The following is a 15,161-nucleotide window of genomic DNA, read 5'->3' on the forward strand; positions in this document are numbered from 1 at the left end:
TAAGTTCATTGTCAAAGAAAAACACTCCCCTTTTTGCTCTTTTCTCGGTTCCCCCACCCCCATAACATTTTTTTTAAATGTATATAGTTTTTAAAAAAGAAAGTTTATATATTTATATGGTGTACACGGCTTAGAAAACCCTTGTGGTTGTATTTGTGTATACTTAGTTGTAACTTTATTCTTCAAACAGAATACATATTTACTTTTTTTTTTTTTTTTTTTTTTTTTTTTTACTTCGCATGAAAAATACAAAATTTTGTTTTTCTTATCAGCCTAATAGAAATCGGGCAAAAATGGCTCCCGCACCGGGAATCGAACCCGGGCCGCCTGGGTGAAAACCAGAAATCCTAACCACTAGACCATGCGGGATTAAATCAATTATGCTCTAATAACCATGTAATAACTTAATACAAGGTAAATACAAGGAATAAATTGCGTTTTTAATAGTAACAGGAATGTTGTTAAGTTGTTAAGGCTTTTGATAGAATACATAGTTATTTATTCCACCTTTTTTTTTTTATTTTTAATTATCTGTTTAATTATCTGTGCTGTTCTGCCCAGATTGCGAAAACGGCCTGTTTACAACCGGAACAGCCGGATTATGTACGCATGGTCCGATTGTGTTTTTTTTGCACTGGTTATGTCGTGGTGACCGGATTATGAACGCTGATATAATGGCTGGCCAGGCAGGCTGTGATTGGCATTTTCTTCGAACTTTTGTGAATTAAACATTCTTTGGAAGATAGAACACCCCTAAAAACTAGACATGGCGAAAGAAAAAAGCAAGATGTAATTCTTAGTATAAACTATATTTGTAGTAAATACATTTTAACATAATATACTTTGAAGTAACTAAATTTCACGGAACCTAAATTATTCTTTTTACGAAAATTAAGTTTGGTGAAAAGTTATTAAACTTGCGAATCCCAAAATTTATTATTTGCCACGAAATTTCGTTTCATTTGAGAACAACAACTACGGTGGCCCATAAGAGAAGTTGGTCACGCCAAAAGAAAATTGATCACGTTAAAAGAAAATTGATCACGCCAAAAGAATTAACTAAACAGTAAAAAAGAAACTATTCGCGCCAGAATGCATTTGTCTCGTTTATTCAGTGTCGGGTTATCACAGCCTTAATTATATATTTGGGAAAACAAGAAAGGGTGATATACTGTGATGGCACTCGTTTTCTTATATGTTTATTGAAACATGTATTGTCAATTTTGTGGTAAGGAACGAAAAATCACTGCACTCTTCTGCACAAACTGTGGTAAAGGTATGTTTTGATTTTTTAAGATGGATGTGTTAGCTAGCTATATATAGCTAGCTTCTGTTTTTCATTAACTAGCTAGCTAATAGCTAGCTAGCTAGCTATATATATACTCTTTTGTTATTTTTTATCCATAATAAGCTGACACCTGAGAGAGAATAAGAGAAAAGTAATGAAACACTTGATAATTTTCCCCTCACCCCCATTATTATATACAAAGAAGTATCAGCCTAGCCTGTTTTGTACAAACACTGTGTAGTGCTATTTGCTGTATTTAGCCATGCCTGAAATTCCTGCTGAAGACACCACATCTCCTGAATCCTCATCAAAAACATCATCAAACGTTGCAGGACCATCAACAATTTCAAAAACTATTTCAAGAGGAGGTAAGCACATTTGAGGTCAAGGGATGATTTTGTATAATTATACCTAGCTATAGCTATGTTGCAATTATTTTAATTTGACAATCAGTACACAACCGTATACAAATCAAGCTTCTTATATATACATATATATTCAGATAGCAGTAAAACAGTTCTTTGAAAAAATATATTACAGCATAAAAAGAACAAAGCATGACAAGCTTTGCAGTTTATTACTGGTAGTAATTTATATACAGTATATAAAATCAGTGTAATATTCTTATTTTTTTCATTTAGATAAATCACTTACATTTTTGGAATTCACCAAAACCAAATCCAAAAGTTGGTTTAACAAAGTGCAAAGAAAAAAACAAAAGTCAAATGAAGTTGCCATTAATATTGGTATATTATTATGGAATGAACGGGCTGGTTCTGTTAAACCAATTCGTGGGAAGCGTGTTTGCTTGCGTATAAATTCAGATGCAAGTTATGAAAGGATTTATTCCCAGGGTCTTCAAAGAATGACAGATTTCCATAGGGATATTATAGTAGAAAATACGAACTATCTGTTGGCATTTGAAAGTGGTGAAATAGCGTATTTTATCCCAGGCACTACTCAAGAATTCATTTTGGAAAAATACAAGAATGAATTAGGGAAGGAGTACAAAAACATCACACTTTATTTGATATCAGAGGATGACAAGATAGTTTTGGATAAACTTAAAAACAGCGCATTCAATGATCATGATTTTGACCAGGACTTTGAAACAGCCCCCAAAAAATTTAAAATTGAGTGTAAAGAACAACAGGAAATGGATGATGAAATATTTGCTTCTCAAGTTCAAGCTTTGTATGAATCTGATTTTTATGAATTACCTGATGTTCCTGAATTTACAGATATACCAGATTTACCTGATATAGTGAATTTGCCCAAGATTTTGGAGGATATGGGAAGAAATATCGAAGAAGGACAATTCTTCTTGAATATTCGGAGAAATTCAGATGTGCAGAGAATCCTTACTCTGTGGGCAAGACAGAAAAGCCAGTCACCTAAAAAAAGGCTTATGGTTAGGTTCATAGGAGAGAGTGGGATTGATTCAGGTGCTCTTAGTAAAGAATTTCTTACTGATGTTATTATTAAGATTGGTGAAAATATGTTTCCAGGAGGTGCACCAAAGGACAGTATGCTTGATATTCAGAATAGTAATTTTTTCTCTTGTGGTCAAATCATGGCAGTTAGTGTTGTTCAGGGTGGTCCACCTCCTAATTTCTTTCACAAAAGTGTGTATGATTTGTTATGTAATGATCCACTAGATATGAAGGAATTGAATGTAGATAAAAACTTTGTGCAAGCTGATCAAATTATGTTTGACCAAATTAAGCAGGACCCAGAAGGACTTTCCTCCATTATCATAGATCATGGTTACAGTGGATTAATCAACAAGCAACACATTGATGAAATTTTGGAAACTGTTATGATCAGTATAATCTCAAGAAGACGAACTTACCTGGAAGAAGTTTCAAAAGGGTTAGAGCTCTTTAGTCTGCATGCAAAGATCATGCAAAATAAAGCTTTAATGGAACCTTTATTTGTTTGTAAAGAGAATTCAGTTGTAGATTCAAACTATCTTCTTTCACTGCTGCAACCTGTGTTTTCTTCTGATGAAGTAGCAGAAAAAATTTTGGAAGAAAAATTTCTTGATTACCTACAAGACTTTATAAACGATCTTGAAGATTCAAAAATCGTTGGAATTTCTAGTGAAGTCCTTGGTTGGTATGACAACGAAAATATGGACGAAACAATACCATACGGTCACAAAGTTGATGCTGATTTGTCTACTGGTGGTTTGCTTGGATGGTTAACCGGCCAAAAGCACCATCCCCTTTTTGAAAAAGATTTCATGATCACAGTTTTGTTTAACCATGACTGCTTTGTGGCATATCCTAACCATAGAATTTGTTTCCCAGTTGTCAGTGCGTGCAGCAGGGAGTTAACACTACCAACACAACACTGCAAATCTTATGATGAATTTAAAGATAACTTCCTATTGGCTATTTCAAAAGGCCAGGCTTTTGGCCTCAGTTAAAAACACTTTTGTGATATATTTTATTGAGTATGCATAAAATTTATGTTGGATACGTTTTGTTTGTTTTTGTTTGGAATTTCGGACATTATATTTTCTACAACTTATATATTGCACATGATACTTTATGATGTGTAAAAACAAAACTAATAGGTTTGAGGATATTTTTACAATTTTGTTAAAACTGTTTGTGTTTCCACTTTTTAATTCTGCAAGCTCGTTTGCATTTGTTACTTTTCGTAAATTCACTTGAGAATCGACATGCTTTTAACATATCCTTTTAAAAGTTAAATTATTTTTATTGTTCCATTTGCTTTTTTATCTTCCTGTATACTTTTTTATAGTTTACTGTTATTAACAATTGTTTATCATTAGCTTTACATGTTTTTCTTTATTATAAGAACACTTAATTGCAACAAACGCTCTTAACTTTTTTAACTTTTATGTTCTTAGCTTATTCTAAAATTATGTTCGCCGTGAAACAAATAAATGTATGTTTAATCACAAACAGATAATATAAATCGGTACAACTCCAAGGCATCCGTCCATTCTGCTGGATTTTGTATGTCATTTTCTTCAGTGAGATAATCAAAGTACTTCGTATACTCATTGGAATAGTCCCTCACAACCACATGTTCTGAAACGTCTTGAAAAGCTTCAATCGTTACTTCGTTTTTATAATCACGAGCGTCGGTTTGTTCTGGTAAAAAGTATAGCGCGTCCGGCCGCCCTGCAACTGTCTGGAATTTGGACTTTCTTATACGATGAGTGTTCCAATGCTCTTTGACTAGATCTAAATCGTTCTGAAGAACTCCAGAGAATGAGTACCATAGTGCTTCCATTTTAATTTCTGACGCAGTGTCAATTTCCCCTGTTGAATCCAAGTCTTTAAAAAAGTTCCTCCACCAGCACGCCCGCTGTTTGCCTCAGTTAAAAACACTTTTGTGATATATTTTATTGAGTATGCATAAAATTTATGTTGGATACGTTTTGTTTGTTTTTGTTTGGAATTTCGGACATTATATTTTCTACAACTTATATATTGCACATGATACTTTATGATGTGTAAAAACAAAACTAATAGGTTTGAGGATATTTTTACAATTTTGTTAAAACTGTTTGTGTTTCCACTTTTTAATTCTGCAAGCTCGTTTGCATTTGTTACTTTTCGTAAATTCACTTGAGAATCGACATGCTTTTAACATATCCTTTTAAAAGTTAAATTATTTTTATTGTTCCATTTGCTTTTTTATCTTCCTGTATACTTTTTTATAGTTTACTGTTATTAACAATTGTTTATCATTAGCTTTACATGTTTTTCTTTATTATAAGAACACTTAATTGCAACAAACGCTCTTAACTTTTTTAACTTTTATGTTCTTAGCTTATTCTAAAATTATGTTCGCCGTGAAACAAATAAATGTATGTTTAATCACAAACAGATAATATAAATCGGTACAACTCCAAGGCATCCGTCCATTCTGCTGGATTTTGTATGTCATTTTCTTCAGTGAGATAATCAAAGTACTTCGTATACTCATTGGAATAGTCCCTCACAACCACATGTTCTGAAACGTCTTGAAAAGCTTCAATCGTTACTTCGTTTTTATAATCACGAGCGTCGGTTTGTTCTGGTAAAAAGTATAGCGCGTCCGGCCGCCCTGCAACTGTCTGGAATTTGGACTTTCTTATACGATGAGTGTTCCAATGCTCTTTGACTAGATCTAAATCGTTCTGAAGAACTCCAGAGAATGAGTACCATAGTGCTTCCATTTTAATTTCTGACGCAGTGTCAATTTCCCCTGTTGAATCCAAGTCTTTAAAAAAGTTCCTCCACCAGCACGCCCGCTGTTTACAAAATTGAGACCACCAGCATTCGATTCGCTGGTTTCTTGGTGACGATACATAACGATGTGCGTCTGAGTTACCTCTAAAATAAGACTGTATAGCTGCCACAATGCTGTTTTAGGTACCAAGATCAGTGATCAATTCTACAGGACAACCTTCTGCAGTGTTAACGGCAGTTAAGTATAAGCATGCAATATTGTCCGGTGCGTTATTTGATCGTGTTACTTGTAACCAGAGGATACGACGGCTATACCCATCTATGGCACCATGTATTGGGAATCCCCAAGGCTTTATTTTGTCATAGCCATCAATGTGCCATGCAAAATTGGGTCCTGGATTAACATATCTTCTTCTACGCAAGCGGTGACGTTTTCGATTCTCCGAACCTTCTGGATCTAATTCCTTCAAAAGTGATTGGACTACTGATCGAGGAACTCTGATACCTTCTAATTCCAAAGAATGCCAAACTGTTCGGTATCCGCTTGCAGAACCTGGTCCATTTATCATTCCTTGTATTCTCTGTCTTACAGCGTCATGCGTTATCGGGAATGGGGAATTCCTACGTTTCAGTCCATATTTCTTAAGTCGTCTCAAAAGAGTTCGATAACTGATTGTATAGCTATGATATTTTCTCAAAAAAGTCAGGATATTATTGTAACCAAAGCCTCTATTAAAGTAATACCTCAGCAACTCCTCTTCGTCGAACATATCAACGTCTTGTTGCCCTAATATATCATCTTCTGAATCAGCAGCCATATTGATCGTTATTGTCCATTAAATGACCTGGTAGCAAGATAAAATGACTGGTACACTGGAGAAAAGAAAAAAACATTCCTTTTATTTTTACTTCTCTGTAACAATAAAAGGAATGTTTTTTTCTTTTGGCGCGAGGTTAATTCTTTCGGCGTGAAGTTACTTCTTTTGGCGTGAAGTTATATTCTTTTGGCGTGAAGTTAATTCTTTTGGCGTGAAGTTATATTCTTTTGGCGTGAAGTTAATTCTTTTGGCGTGAAGTTAATTCTTTTGGCGTGAATTTAATTCTTTTGGCGTGAATTTAATTCTTTTGGCGTGGCAGTTATGGGCCACCGTAAACAACAACTTTGCTACCAGGGCAATTTACTTGTCAGAAGTGATGACAAATGATATAAAAGTGGTGGGCCCGATTCTACTTTTCAGCGCAGCGAATATTTCGATGCAAAATCATAACAAACAAAACTGCGCATGCTCAGATATAATTCGCCGTCGAATTCGCCGTTCAATTCTCTTCGTGAAAATCCCCCTTAAGCTCGGTTCCCACTGTGGTTGTTTATGTGTTTTAAGTATGTTTTAAATAAGATTTTAGTTAAACCATAATGTGAACGTGTTCGTGTTTTAACCCTATTTGGTCCGGGGGTGGCGGATTCTGCCCCCCCCCCCCTGACGGTAAGTAAGTAAGTTATATTTGCCATCATTATAAAATCGTTAAAAATATTTACAGAGAAAAAGAAATTGAAAACAAATAAATAAAATAATAAACTATATATAATATTAAAATGTATCATAAAAAATATAAAATAAAATTAAATGCAATTTTCCTGAGTGTTGATATGTTTGATGGCTGGATAACACAAAACAAGCCAAGGCGAGATTTCCATTGTGGTCCATTTCTACCCTTATAGAAAAAAAGATAAGCAAAACGAAAACGAAAGGATTATCAAAAGATCATATGAATTTAATTCACAAAATCATCTGAGTCCCTTCTCGTTATAACATCAAAATAGTGCTTTTTTAGGTTGTGTTTAAAACTGTTTGTAGTACTAGATCTTTTAAGACCCTCAGGAAGAGTATTCCATAAGGATGGTCCAAGGTAGGAAAGACACTGTTGACCTTGGGATGTTTTTACACAAGATTGTTCAAGCCTCTGGAATGATGAACGAGTCGAAGCTCTTCTATGACTTGATGGAATAAATACATCAGACATGTACAGAGGATATTTTTTCTGAAAAAATTTATATGCATGATTGTTTACGCATACTTTAAACCTTTCGCCAACTGGTAGCCAATTTATTTCCTTAAAATCCGTAGCACCTACATGTGATCTGCTACTTTTTTGTAAACAGAAGCGAACACATTTGTTTTGAGCAACCTGGAGCTTCTTTTTTAAAACTTTTGTCAGGTTTGGATACCACACAGTACTGGCATAGTCGAAATGTGGTTGAATTAAAGAGTTACAAAGAAGTCGTCGCAGATCCTTGTTCAAAAATGAGCTTTGACGATAAAGAAATTTAATTTTGCCATTAATTTTGTTAATCACATGTAAGGCCATTGACTCACCAGACAGCGATTGGTCAAAGATGCAACCAAGATATTCAACTTTCGTATGCTGCTTGATTTCTACTCCATTGTAGGAAATATTAAGTTTTTCTGCTTTCTTAATTTTTCCCCTGGAGGCAAAAAGAATAGACTTAGTTTTATCTTCACCAAAGTGTATGCTGAGTTTGTTGTCCACAAACCAATCACATAAATTACTGAAGTCTGTATTAAGAGCATTTTCCATCTCAGTTATGTCTTTGTGTTGAAATAAGAGACATGAATCATCTGCGTAGAGAAAAAGATCACATTGTATTAAAGCTTGTGGCATATCGTTTACATAAAGTAAGAACAGAAGTGGACCCAAGATAGAACCTTGGGGAACACCACATTCCAGTTTACCTGGATTAGATGATAAGTTATCTATTGACACACAAAATGTTCTGTTTGCAAGGTAAGACCTGAACCAAAGAATTACTTCATTTGAAAATCCAAGAGTTCCTAATTTTTCCAAAAGTATGGAGTGGTTGATGGTATCGAAAGCTTTTTGTAGGTCAATGAGGATCATACCAGACAGCAAGCCTGCATCAAAACCTTTTGAAATTTTGTCATGTATATATGATAGACAAAAATCTGTTGAATGACAGCTTCTAAAGCCAGACTGAAATTTAAATAATATATTGTTTTCGTCTAAGAAAGCTTGTGTTTGGTTATGGACCACTCTTTCAATAATTTTAGAAAAAAGAGGAAGCAAAGATATAGGGCGGTAATTCTTTGGGTCAGTTCTTGATCCCTTCTTATATAGTGGCTTAAGTTTAGCTATCTTACATTCACTAGGGAAAGATGACAGTGAGATAGAAAGATTACATAATTGAGTTATTGGTCTGCAGAGAACATCAGCACCATCCTTCAAGAAAATTCCAGATATAGTATCAAGTCCTGGTGCTTTTGTTGTACTAGTATCATTCAGCAAATTCAGCACATCTTCTTCTAAGACTTGCTGAAAATTGAATATCTTGTTTCCAATGTTTAGCGATTTGTAATATGAGATGACAGCATTTATCCCAAATCTATTTGAGGGCTTAGGAAGATTTTGAAGCAGCCCATCTGCTAGACCAGAGAAAAAGTTCTTAAATATCTCTAGTTTTGATTTTGTATCAAAATGTAAGGCATCCTCATCCTTTAGACAGTAGTTCGGATCTGCCTTCTTTGAGTTGTCAAGTCCCATAGACTTTAGAGTCTTCCATAGTTCCTTAGGCTTGCCTGTGTTTTCTGTTATTTTGTTTTTATAGTATTCTTTTTTCTTTTTATTGATCAAATTTTGCACATTACTTTTTGCTTCATTCCAGAGGTCAGAATCAATTTGTAATTTTGACTTCTTAAACTTTTTAAAAAGTTTATCTCTAGTAGCAATCTTGTCTGCAATCTCACCATAAAACCATTCCTGGGAGTTGCATTTAATTCTGGCCTCTTTAGTAGGTGCTATAGTATCTATTACTGACATTAGTTTTGTCAAAAAATCAGAGTAGGCCAGATCAATGTCCGTGAACTCATTATAATTTGGAAAGTTTGTATCCCTTAGGAGACCCTGATACTGTTCCTTTGTGTAGTTTTTAAAAGATCGAAATTTGATATGTTTGTGGGTATTAAACTTGACTTTTTTGACTTTTCTGGTGCAGAAAATCATTTGGTGATCTGATAGTCCAACATTTAAAACTCCACTTTGAGAAACTTTACCAACACAATTTGTTAACAAGTGGTCAATAACTGTTGCAGTAGCACAAGTTACCCTTGTAGGCTCAACAATCAATTGTTTAAGGCCATAAAGCGAACAAAATTCTACATATTGCTTTTGCAATCCAGAGACATGATCACTCTTAAGTGCTGTCTTATTCATTTTAAAAATACTTCTACCATTACAAAGAGTATTGATATTAAAGTCTCCCAAGAGATAGAATTCTTTCTCATCAAAATCTAATGTAGTAAATTCATCTGAAATATTATTGACAAAATTATTTTGATCTGGTGGTCTGTAAAACACTCCAACAGTGAAAGGCTTTGTTTTAGGAAATAAAACATCAAACATGACACATTCCAAATTTTCTGAAAGTCGCTTATGAGAATTGTAACAAATATCATTTCTAATAAAGCAAGCAACACCTCCTCCATGCCTGTTTCTGTCACATCTAAGGAGGTTATAGCCTTCAATAGATACCTCAGAATCTGTTACAGTATTATCTAGTTTAGATTCTGTTATACCAATAATAGCTATTTTAGTTGAGAACGCTATTGCCCTAAGTTCATCAATTTTAGGTAAAAGCGAATTAATGTTGACATGAGCCATATAAAACCCTCGCTTCTTGAACACGTTCCAGTCCTCATTCACAGTTGTCATATCCACAGGAGGGCCAGGGTTTAGACTTATGTCACCAGAAAGTAGAATCAATGAACAAAGATAGTTTGTCTGGTTTTTCCTGCTTAAAACAAGAAAAGACAACATATAGTACTTGATGTTAGTTTCTAAGTTCTTATTAGTAATTTCGTTACAAAGAGCTACAGATTCAGGCACGAAGAAAGATGATTTGTTACAACGCTCAAGTTTGGAGTATTTACAAACTTCATTGTGATAACTATGTACAATAAGTGTAACTATGGCAATTTGAAAGAAACAACCATCTGATGCAAGCAATAAGTTTCTCTTTCTACAGCTCATAACTTTAAGAAAGTTAACTATGATGAAGACGAAAAATATAAAAATATTTTCAGGAATGTAGATGTTTGCATAGTTATTGGCCAGTTCTTTCTGCAGGTTAATACTGTTTTTTTCTCCTTTCAAACCGTCAAAGGTTTGATTATAAATATAAAAAGGTGAGAATAATAATTTATGAACAGGTAAAATTGTCTTACTATTTAATATAGTGCTATTTACAAATTCAGGCTTAATATTTTCAAAAATTGAAATTGAACAGTTAATAAAAAACAAACAGAAAATTATGTTAAAAAATAAATGAAAATTAAAAATTTTGGTTTGCGTTTTCCTTTTACCTTGTGTTAATTTATCACGAAACAAGTTGTTAAGTTCCGTATTACTTGTCGTTGTTGGTACCTTTTTACGAGTAGGTTCACTAGTTTTTCGTTTCACAGTTTTTAGTTTTACTGTTTTTTCGCGTTTCTTTTTCAGCCTTTTTTCGTATCTAATAGGAATTTCAGTTTGTGCACTTACTGGAGGTTGATGAACATAATCACATTCATGAAATATAAATGGTATTTTGGTTGTATTGTTCATCTTTTTACAGTTATGTTCACTAGTGCAAACATTTATCCTACCAGCGTTTATCTTGATGGCCAAAGTAATAGATAAGGCCAACTTTTCATTACCTTTCTTGACTAGATGTAAGCAATCCCCATAGTACAGAGACATATTTAGAGTATTGTCTCTACATACCCAATCCGTTTCTGGCATTAAAAACTCAAGGTTTTTCTTTGTACAAATTTTACTCAAAGAACAGTTGACATCATCTATTTTTCTCCATAAGTTAGAAATATGGAAATCACGAGGTAGAATTCCACACACAATAATCCTCAAGTTTGCTTTTTTCTTACGAAGCGCAATACCTATAGATGTTACACCATCCGCAATGTCTTTAGGTACACTATTATGTAGGTTGTTGGTACCACAAAGAATGACTACAGTCTTACAGGATGATGGAAGGTTGGTATTTAAAGCTCGCCATAATACATTTTCTACCTTGTCCCCACCAATACCAAGGTTGGTGGTATTGAGTGGTGTGAAGTAGTTGTCCCATACAGCATTGTACCTTGACAAATTAGACACAAGGGAGTCACCAATTAAAATTACTTCGGGTTTACGACTCTTCAAAATTTCATTCAGCTTTACGTGAGTTTTATACCAGGTTGGTCTATTTTCTCGTCGAGCTGGTATTTCACATTTAGATTTGAAAGCAAAACTTCACAGCAAATGTTAATAAGCTGGTAGGGCTGATTACCGGTTACAGCCTTTCCGGTTATAATTTCTCACTTTCACAGCAAGTGTTAAACTGGTAGGGCTGGTTTACCGGATTGGTACAGCCTTCACCGTGCTGTCTTATATACCTTTTGACTCTCTTTGTTAGTTATACTTTTCCCCTAAACTTAAACTCAGGGACGTAGAAATAGTGTGAGTTCTTTATCTTTGGGTTTTTTTATAATAACTCCTTATTGCTATGTTATAGGGCTATGAAACTTACTGAGTTTCAATATTTATCTATTAGACACATGAATGCTAAATATTTAGGTCCCATACCTTTCAGAGGCTTTGATATTGGCTATTACTCGAAACCACCCCTAAAAATCTCTATGAAATCCTTATAATGGGGAAAATTTAATAACTTCTGTCAGGATTGTCCTTAGAACTTGAAACTTGCAACACAACTTTGTTTTATTAAGAAAAATCATTTTGCAAAATTTAGACACGTGATTAATCCGATTTCCCGATTTTGTCGGATTTTACCCGAAAATCGGAAAAAAACGGATTTTCGCGCAATTTTTGGCAATTTTTTAGGCGATCCACGTAAAAACCGGAAAATATGTTAAATAACTTTATTTACCTTTCAGAAACTTCAAACAGAATGCAAAAATTCGCTCTGGAACAAAAGCAATTAAATTTTAAGCAGATAGTGGCATTTTTAACAAAATTGAAGCTTCCGATGACATTACGGAAAATGTGCTGACCCAAGCAAAAATTTATTGCTGCCATTTTTTTCCTTTTATGACGTACTATAAGCGTGCCAAGTTTGATTCAATTTAAACGACCCTATCAAAAGTTATTGGATTCCGCCCCCCGGTCATAGTATGCTCGAAAAACCCCGGACCGAATAGAGTTAAAATTTTCACCATAAAACCAACCTTAGATCAAAAAATTTTAATATTGTGGTTTAAAGTTCAAAGGCGCCGACAAATGCCGAAGGAGTTTTCAACGATTTTAGGGCACATTTGGCGCATTTTTACGTTAAGACAGAAAAGGGAATAAAAAATGGCAGAAAAAAAACTTAGTTTGGTACAGGAAGAGAATCTTAGCGCACTTATTCGCCAATATCCAGTGATTTTTGATAAATCACACAAAGGGTACCAAGAGAGAAACGCTACATGTTTTTGCTTTTAAAACACAGTGGGAATGCTCAGGCTTTATTTTAATTTTTATAACACATTTAAAACCTGTTGGTTTTATATTTAAACCCAAGTGGGAACCAAGCTTTAATAAAAGAGACTTTGAAACGAAAAATGCTATATATATTTTTTATTTTGAAACCAACTAGTTCAAAAATTAAAGAAACTTTTAGAACTGGCTTATTATTTGATATAAGAAACCCTTATTTTACTAGGAAAATTAAGAAACTAAATAAATTACTTTTGGAACTAAAAACATGGAATTTCAGCCTACAAATAAGAAACTTTTAGAACTAGGCCCTTCGCCAGGTTTTTTATAAAAAAAACTTGTATAAGAGTGTAAAAAGCCGGAAGGCCCACATGCAAGCTACGAAACACATTTTTTGACAAGTTCAGCCGTACTTGTGGGTTTTACTACGCCCAGCATTGTTGTGCTTTTTGAAGTTAGAGCTTTAGAAACCAAGCCGTCAATATGAACCAATCAGAAGGTAGAACATTCCCATTTCCACGAAAATGGGAATTTGAACCAATCAAATTGCACAAGGGGGATTTTACTCCAATTAGATTGCGTTTGGCACCCTTTTTAACTACCCAACACGTAATAAATACTAGCACGTGATATTAAATTATAGCTGCGATGGCCGAGTGGTTAAGGCGTTAGACTTGAAATCTAATGGGATCTTCCCGCGTAGGTTCGAACCCTACTCGCAGCGGAACCGCAATTCCCTTTTCATTATTTTCTGTAAGTATTTTCTATGTTTTTAGTGTTTTTAAAGAACTTTAACATAAAATACTTACGTGAGTTCTTTGTCTTTTTGGTGAAACTTTAAACGTATACACGCAAGCAATTCGAAGTAGTGAAATTATTATAAATCACGAATCGCGAAAATTTATCTTGCAAAAAAATGTTTAGTTTGCAGTTTCGCAAAAGTTTCTCCCGCGATTTCTTTACGTTTTTCGCGAAAAATAAGCGTTTATAAAAAAATGGAAAATTAAACATCTCACTTATAATTTATTTCGAGTAACTTTTTTTTTCTTATGATTAAAACGAACAAGGACAAGTTGAGAAAATTTATGTCCAACAGAAAATCATTCAAAAGTAATTCTAACAGAAAAAGGTACAAATAAAATAATTCGCTGCGAGTAGGATTCGAACCTACGCGGGAAGATCCCATTTGATTTCGAGTCAAACGCCTTAACCACTCGGCCATCGCAGCTTGTAAGCACAATGTTTTGTTATTATTTCAAATATAATAATTGTTACCTTTTCACATCGCTATTTCCTTTTCTGTTTTTAATTCTCTGAATTAGATTTCTTCTTGTTTATTCTAATGCTGATTTATTTGATTACTACAAGCAGAGATAGGTTGGATATTTCATTCAAATGTGTCGCCTGTGATTGCAGAAGAAAAGCAGTTTGGCAGAATAGCAGGCTTTGATTTAACAAAAATCACAGCATCAACTCCAATGACCTCGCTTTCAGGTACGTCTGTTTACTTCTAATTCCATTGATTTTAGAGTAAGATACACAATTGCTTTCTATTGCTGTGCTAGCAAGTGTGTACATAAAACTGTTTATAGTTTCACTTTTAACAAATTTGAAAAAGCTTTGTGTCAAATTCAAAAGAGCTTTGTGTTGTCTTGGGTTTCTTTTTTAGGTAACAAGACATTTTAACAACACAATAAATCGAATAGCTAGCCAGATGGTTACTTTTGTAGCGGGTAAAGGTGTAATGTATAACAATTTGTAACAACTTCGTATGTTTACTTTTGTAGATTCGAAGCTTCCGGCAATAGACACTCTCATAACGATTTTTTAACATGACACAAGGCCAATGAAGAAAACAATAGTTTTGGGAGGAAGACTTTAGGATGTTTAGGTTTAAAATCTCCAGGCATCATATCAAAATAATTCCTGGAAATGGTGCTAATTACATACAATTCGAATAAGAAAAAGGCATGGTTTTATTTAATGGGTGAAATGAGAAAGGTTTTTCACATTTTCACTAAAGAAGTTGTCATGCTGATAGGTATGGAAAATGTTTGTGGTTCTACTAACATGGTAAAAATGACTTAGGACATATACTTTTACAACCCTATCCAGATGGACACAAAAATGTGTAATAATGTAGTTAACGATAG

General features: G+C 34.0%; 2 protein-coding genes and 2 non-coding genes across 4 annotated transcripts in view; 2 read left to right on the forward strand and 2 right to left on the reverse strand.

Annotated features, from left to right (window-relative positions):
- LOC130614801 (peptidyl-prolyl cis-trans isomerase FKBP9-like) overlaps nt 1-12,031 on the reverse strand; it is a 33,255-nt gene extending 21,224 nt beyond the window's left edge. The window contains exon 1 of the mRNA XM_057436260.1: nt 12,005-12,031. The gene's annotated coding sequence lies outside the window, so the exon portion shown is untranslated. The remainder of the gene's footprint in view (nt 1-12,004) is intronic.
- LOC130614797 (uncharacterized) lies at nt 350-3,951 on the forward strand. The gene is made up of 3 exons (XM_057436257.1): nt 350-1,276; nt 1,549-1,656; nt 1,930-3,951. The coding sequence occupies exons 1-3, from the start codon at nt 1,210-1,212 to the stop codon at nt 3,717-3,719; spliced, it is 1,965 nt and encodes a 654-aa protein (XP_057292240.1). The 5' UTR covers nt 350-1,209; the 3' UTR covers nt 3,720-3,951.
- Nucleotides 12,032-13,650: 1,619 nt separating the features above from the next.
- Trnas-uga (transfer RNA serine (anticodon UGA)) lies at nt 13,651-13,732 on the forward strand. Its single transcript has one exon. It is a non-coding gene; the product is annotated as a tRNA-Ser (tRNA).
- Nucleotides 13,733-14,154: 422 nt separating this feature from the next.
- Nucleotides 14,155-14,236, reverse strand: Trnas-cga (transfer RNA serine (anticodon CGA)). The gene has a single exon. It is a non-coding gene; the product is annotated as a tRNA-Ser (tRNA).
- Nucleotides 14,237-15,161: the final 925 nt, after the last annotated feature.

This window comes from Hydractinia symbiolongicarpus, chromosome 11, assembly GCF_029227915.1.
Source record: "Hydractinia symbiolongicarpus strain clone_291-10 chromosome 11, HSymV2.1, whole genome shotgun sequence".
In the NCBI taxonomy this organism is placed as follows: Eukaryota; Metazoa; Cnidaria; class Hydrozoa; order Anthoathecata; family Hydractiniidae; genus Hydractinia; species Hydractinia symbiolongicarpus.

What these genes read in the sequence shown, in the direction of transcription:
- LOC130614797 (XM_057436257.1), top strand. Translation starts at nt 1,210, where the DNA reads ATGTATTGTCAATTTTGTGGTAAGGAACGAAAAATCACTGCACTCTTC. An exon ending in CTGCACAAACTGTGGTAAAG is followed by an intron (nt 1,277 to 1,548) that starts GTATGTTTTGAT and finishes TGCTGTATTTAG; the next exon opens with CCATGCCTGAAATTCCTGCT. An exon ending in AAAAACTATTTCAAGAGGAG is followed by an intron (nt 1,657 to 1,929) that starts GTAAGCACATTT and finishes TTTTTCATTTAG; the next exon opens with ATAAATCACTTACATTTTTG.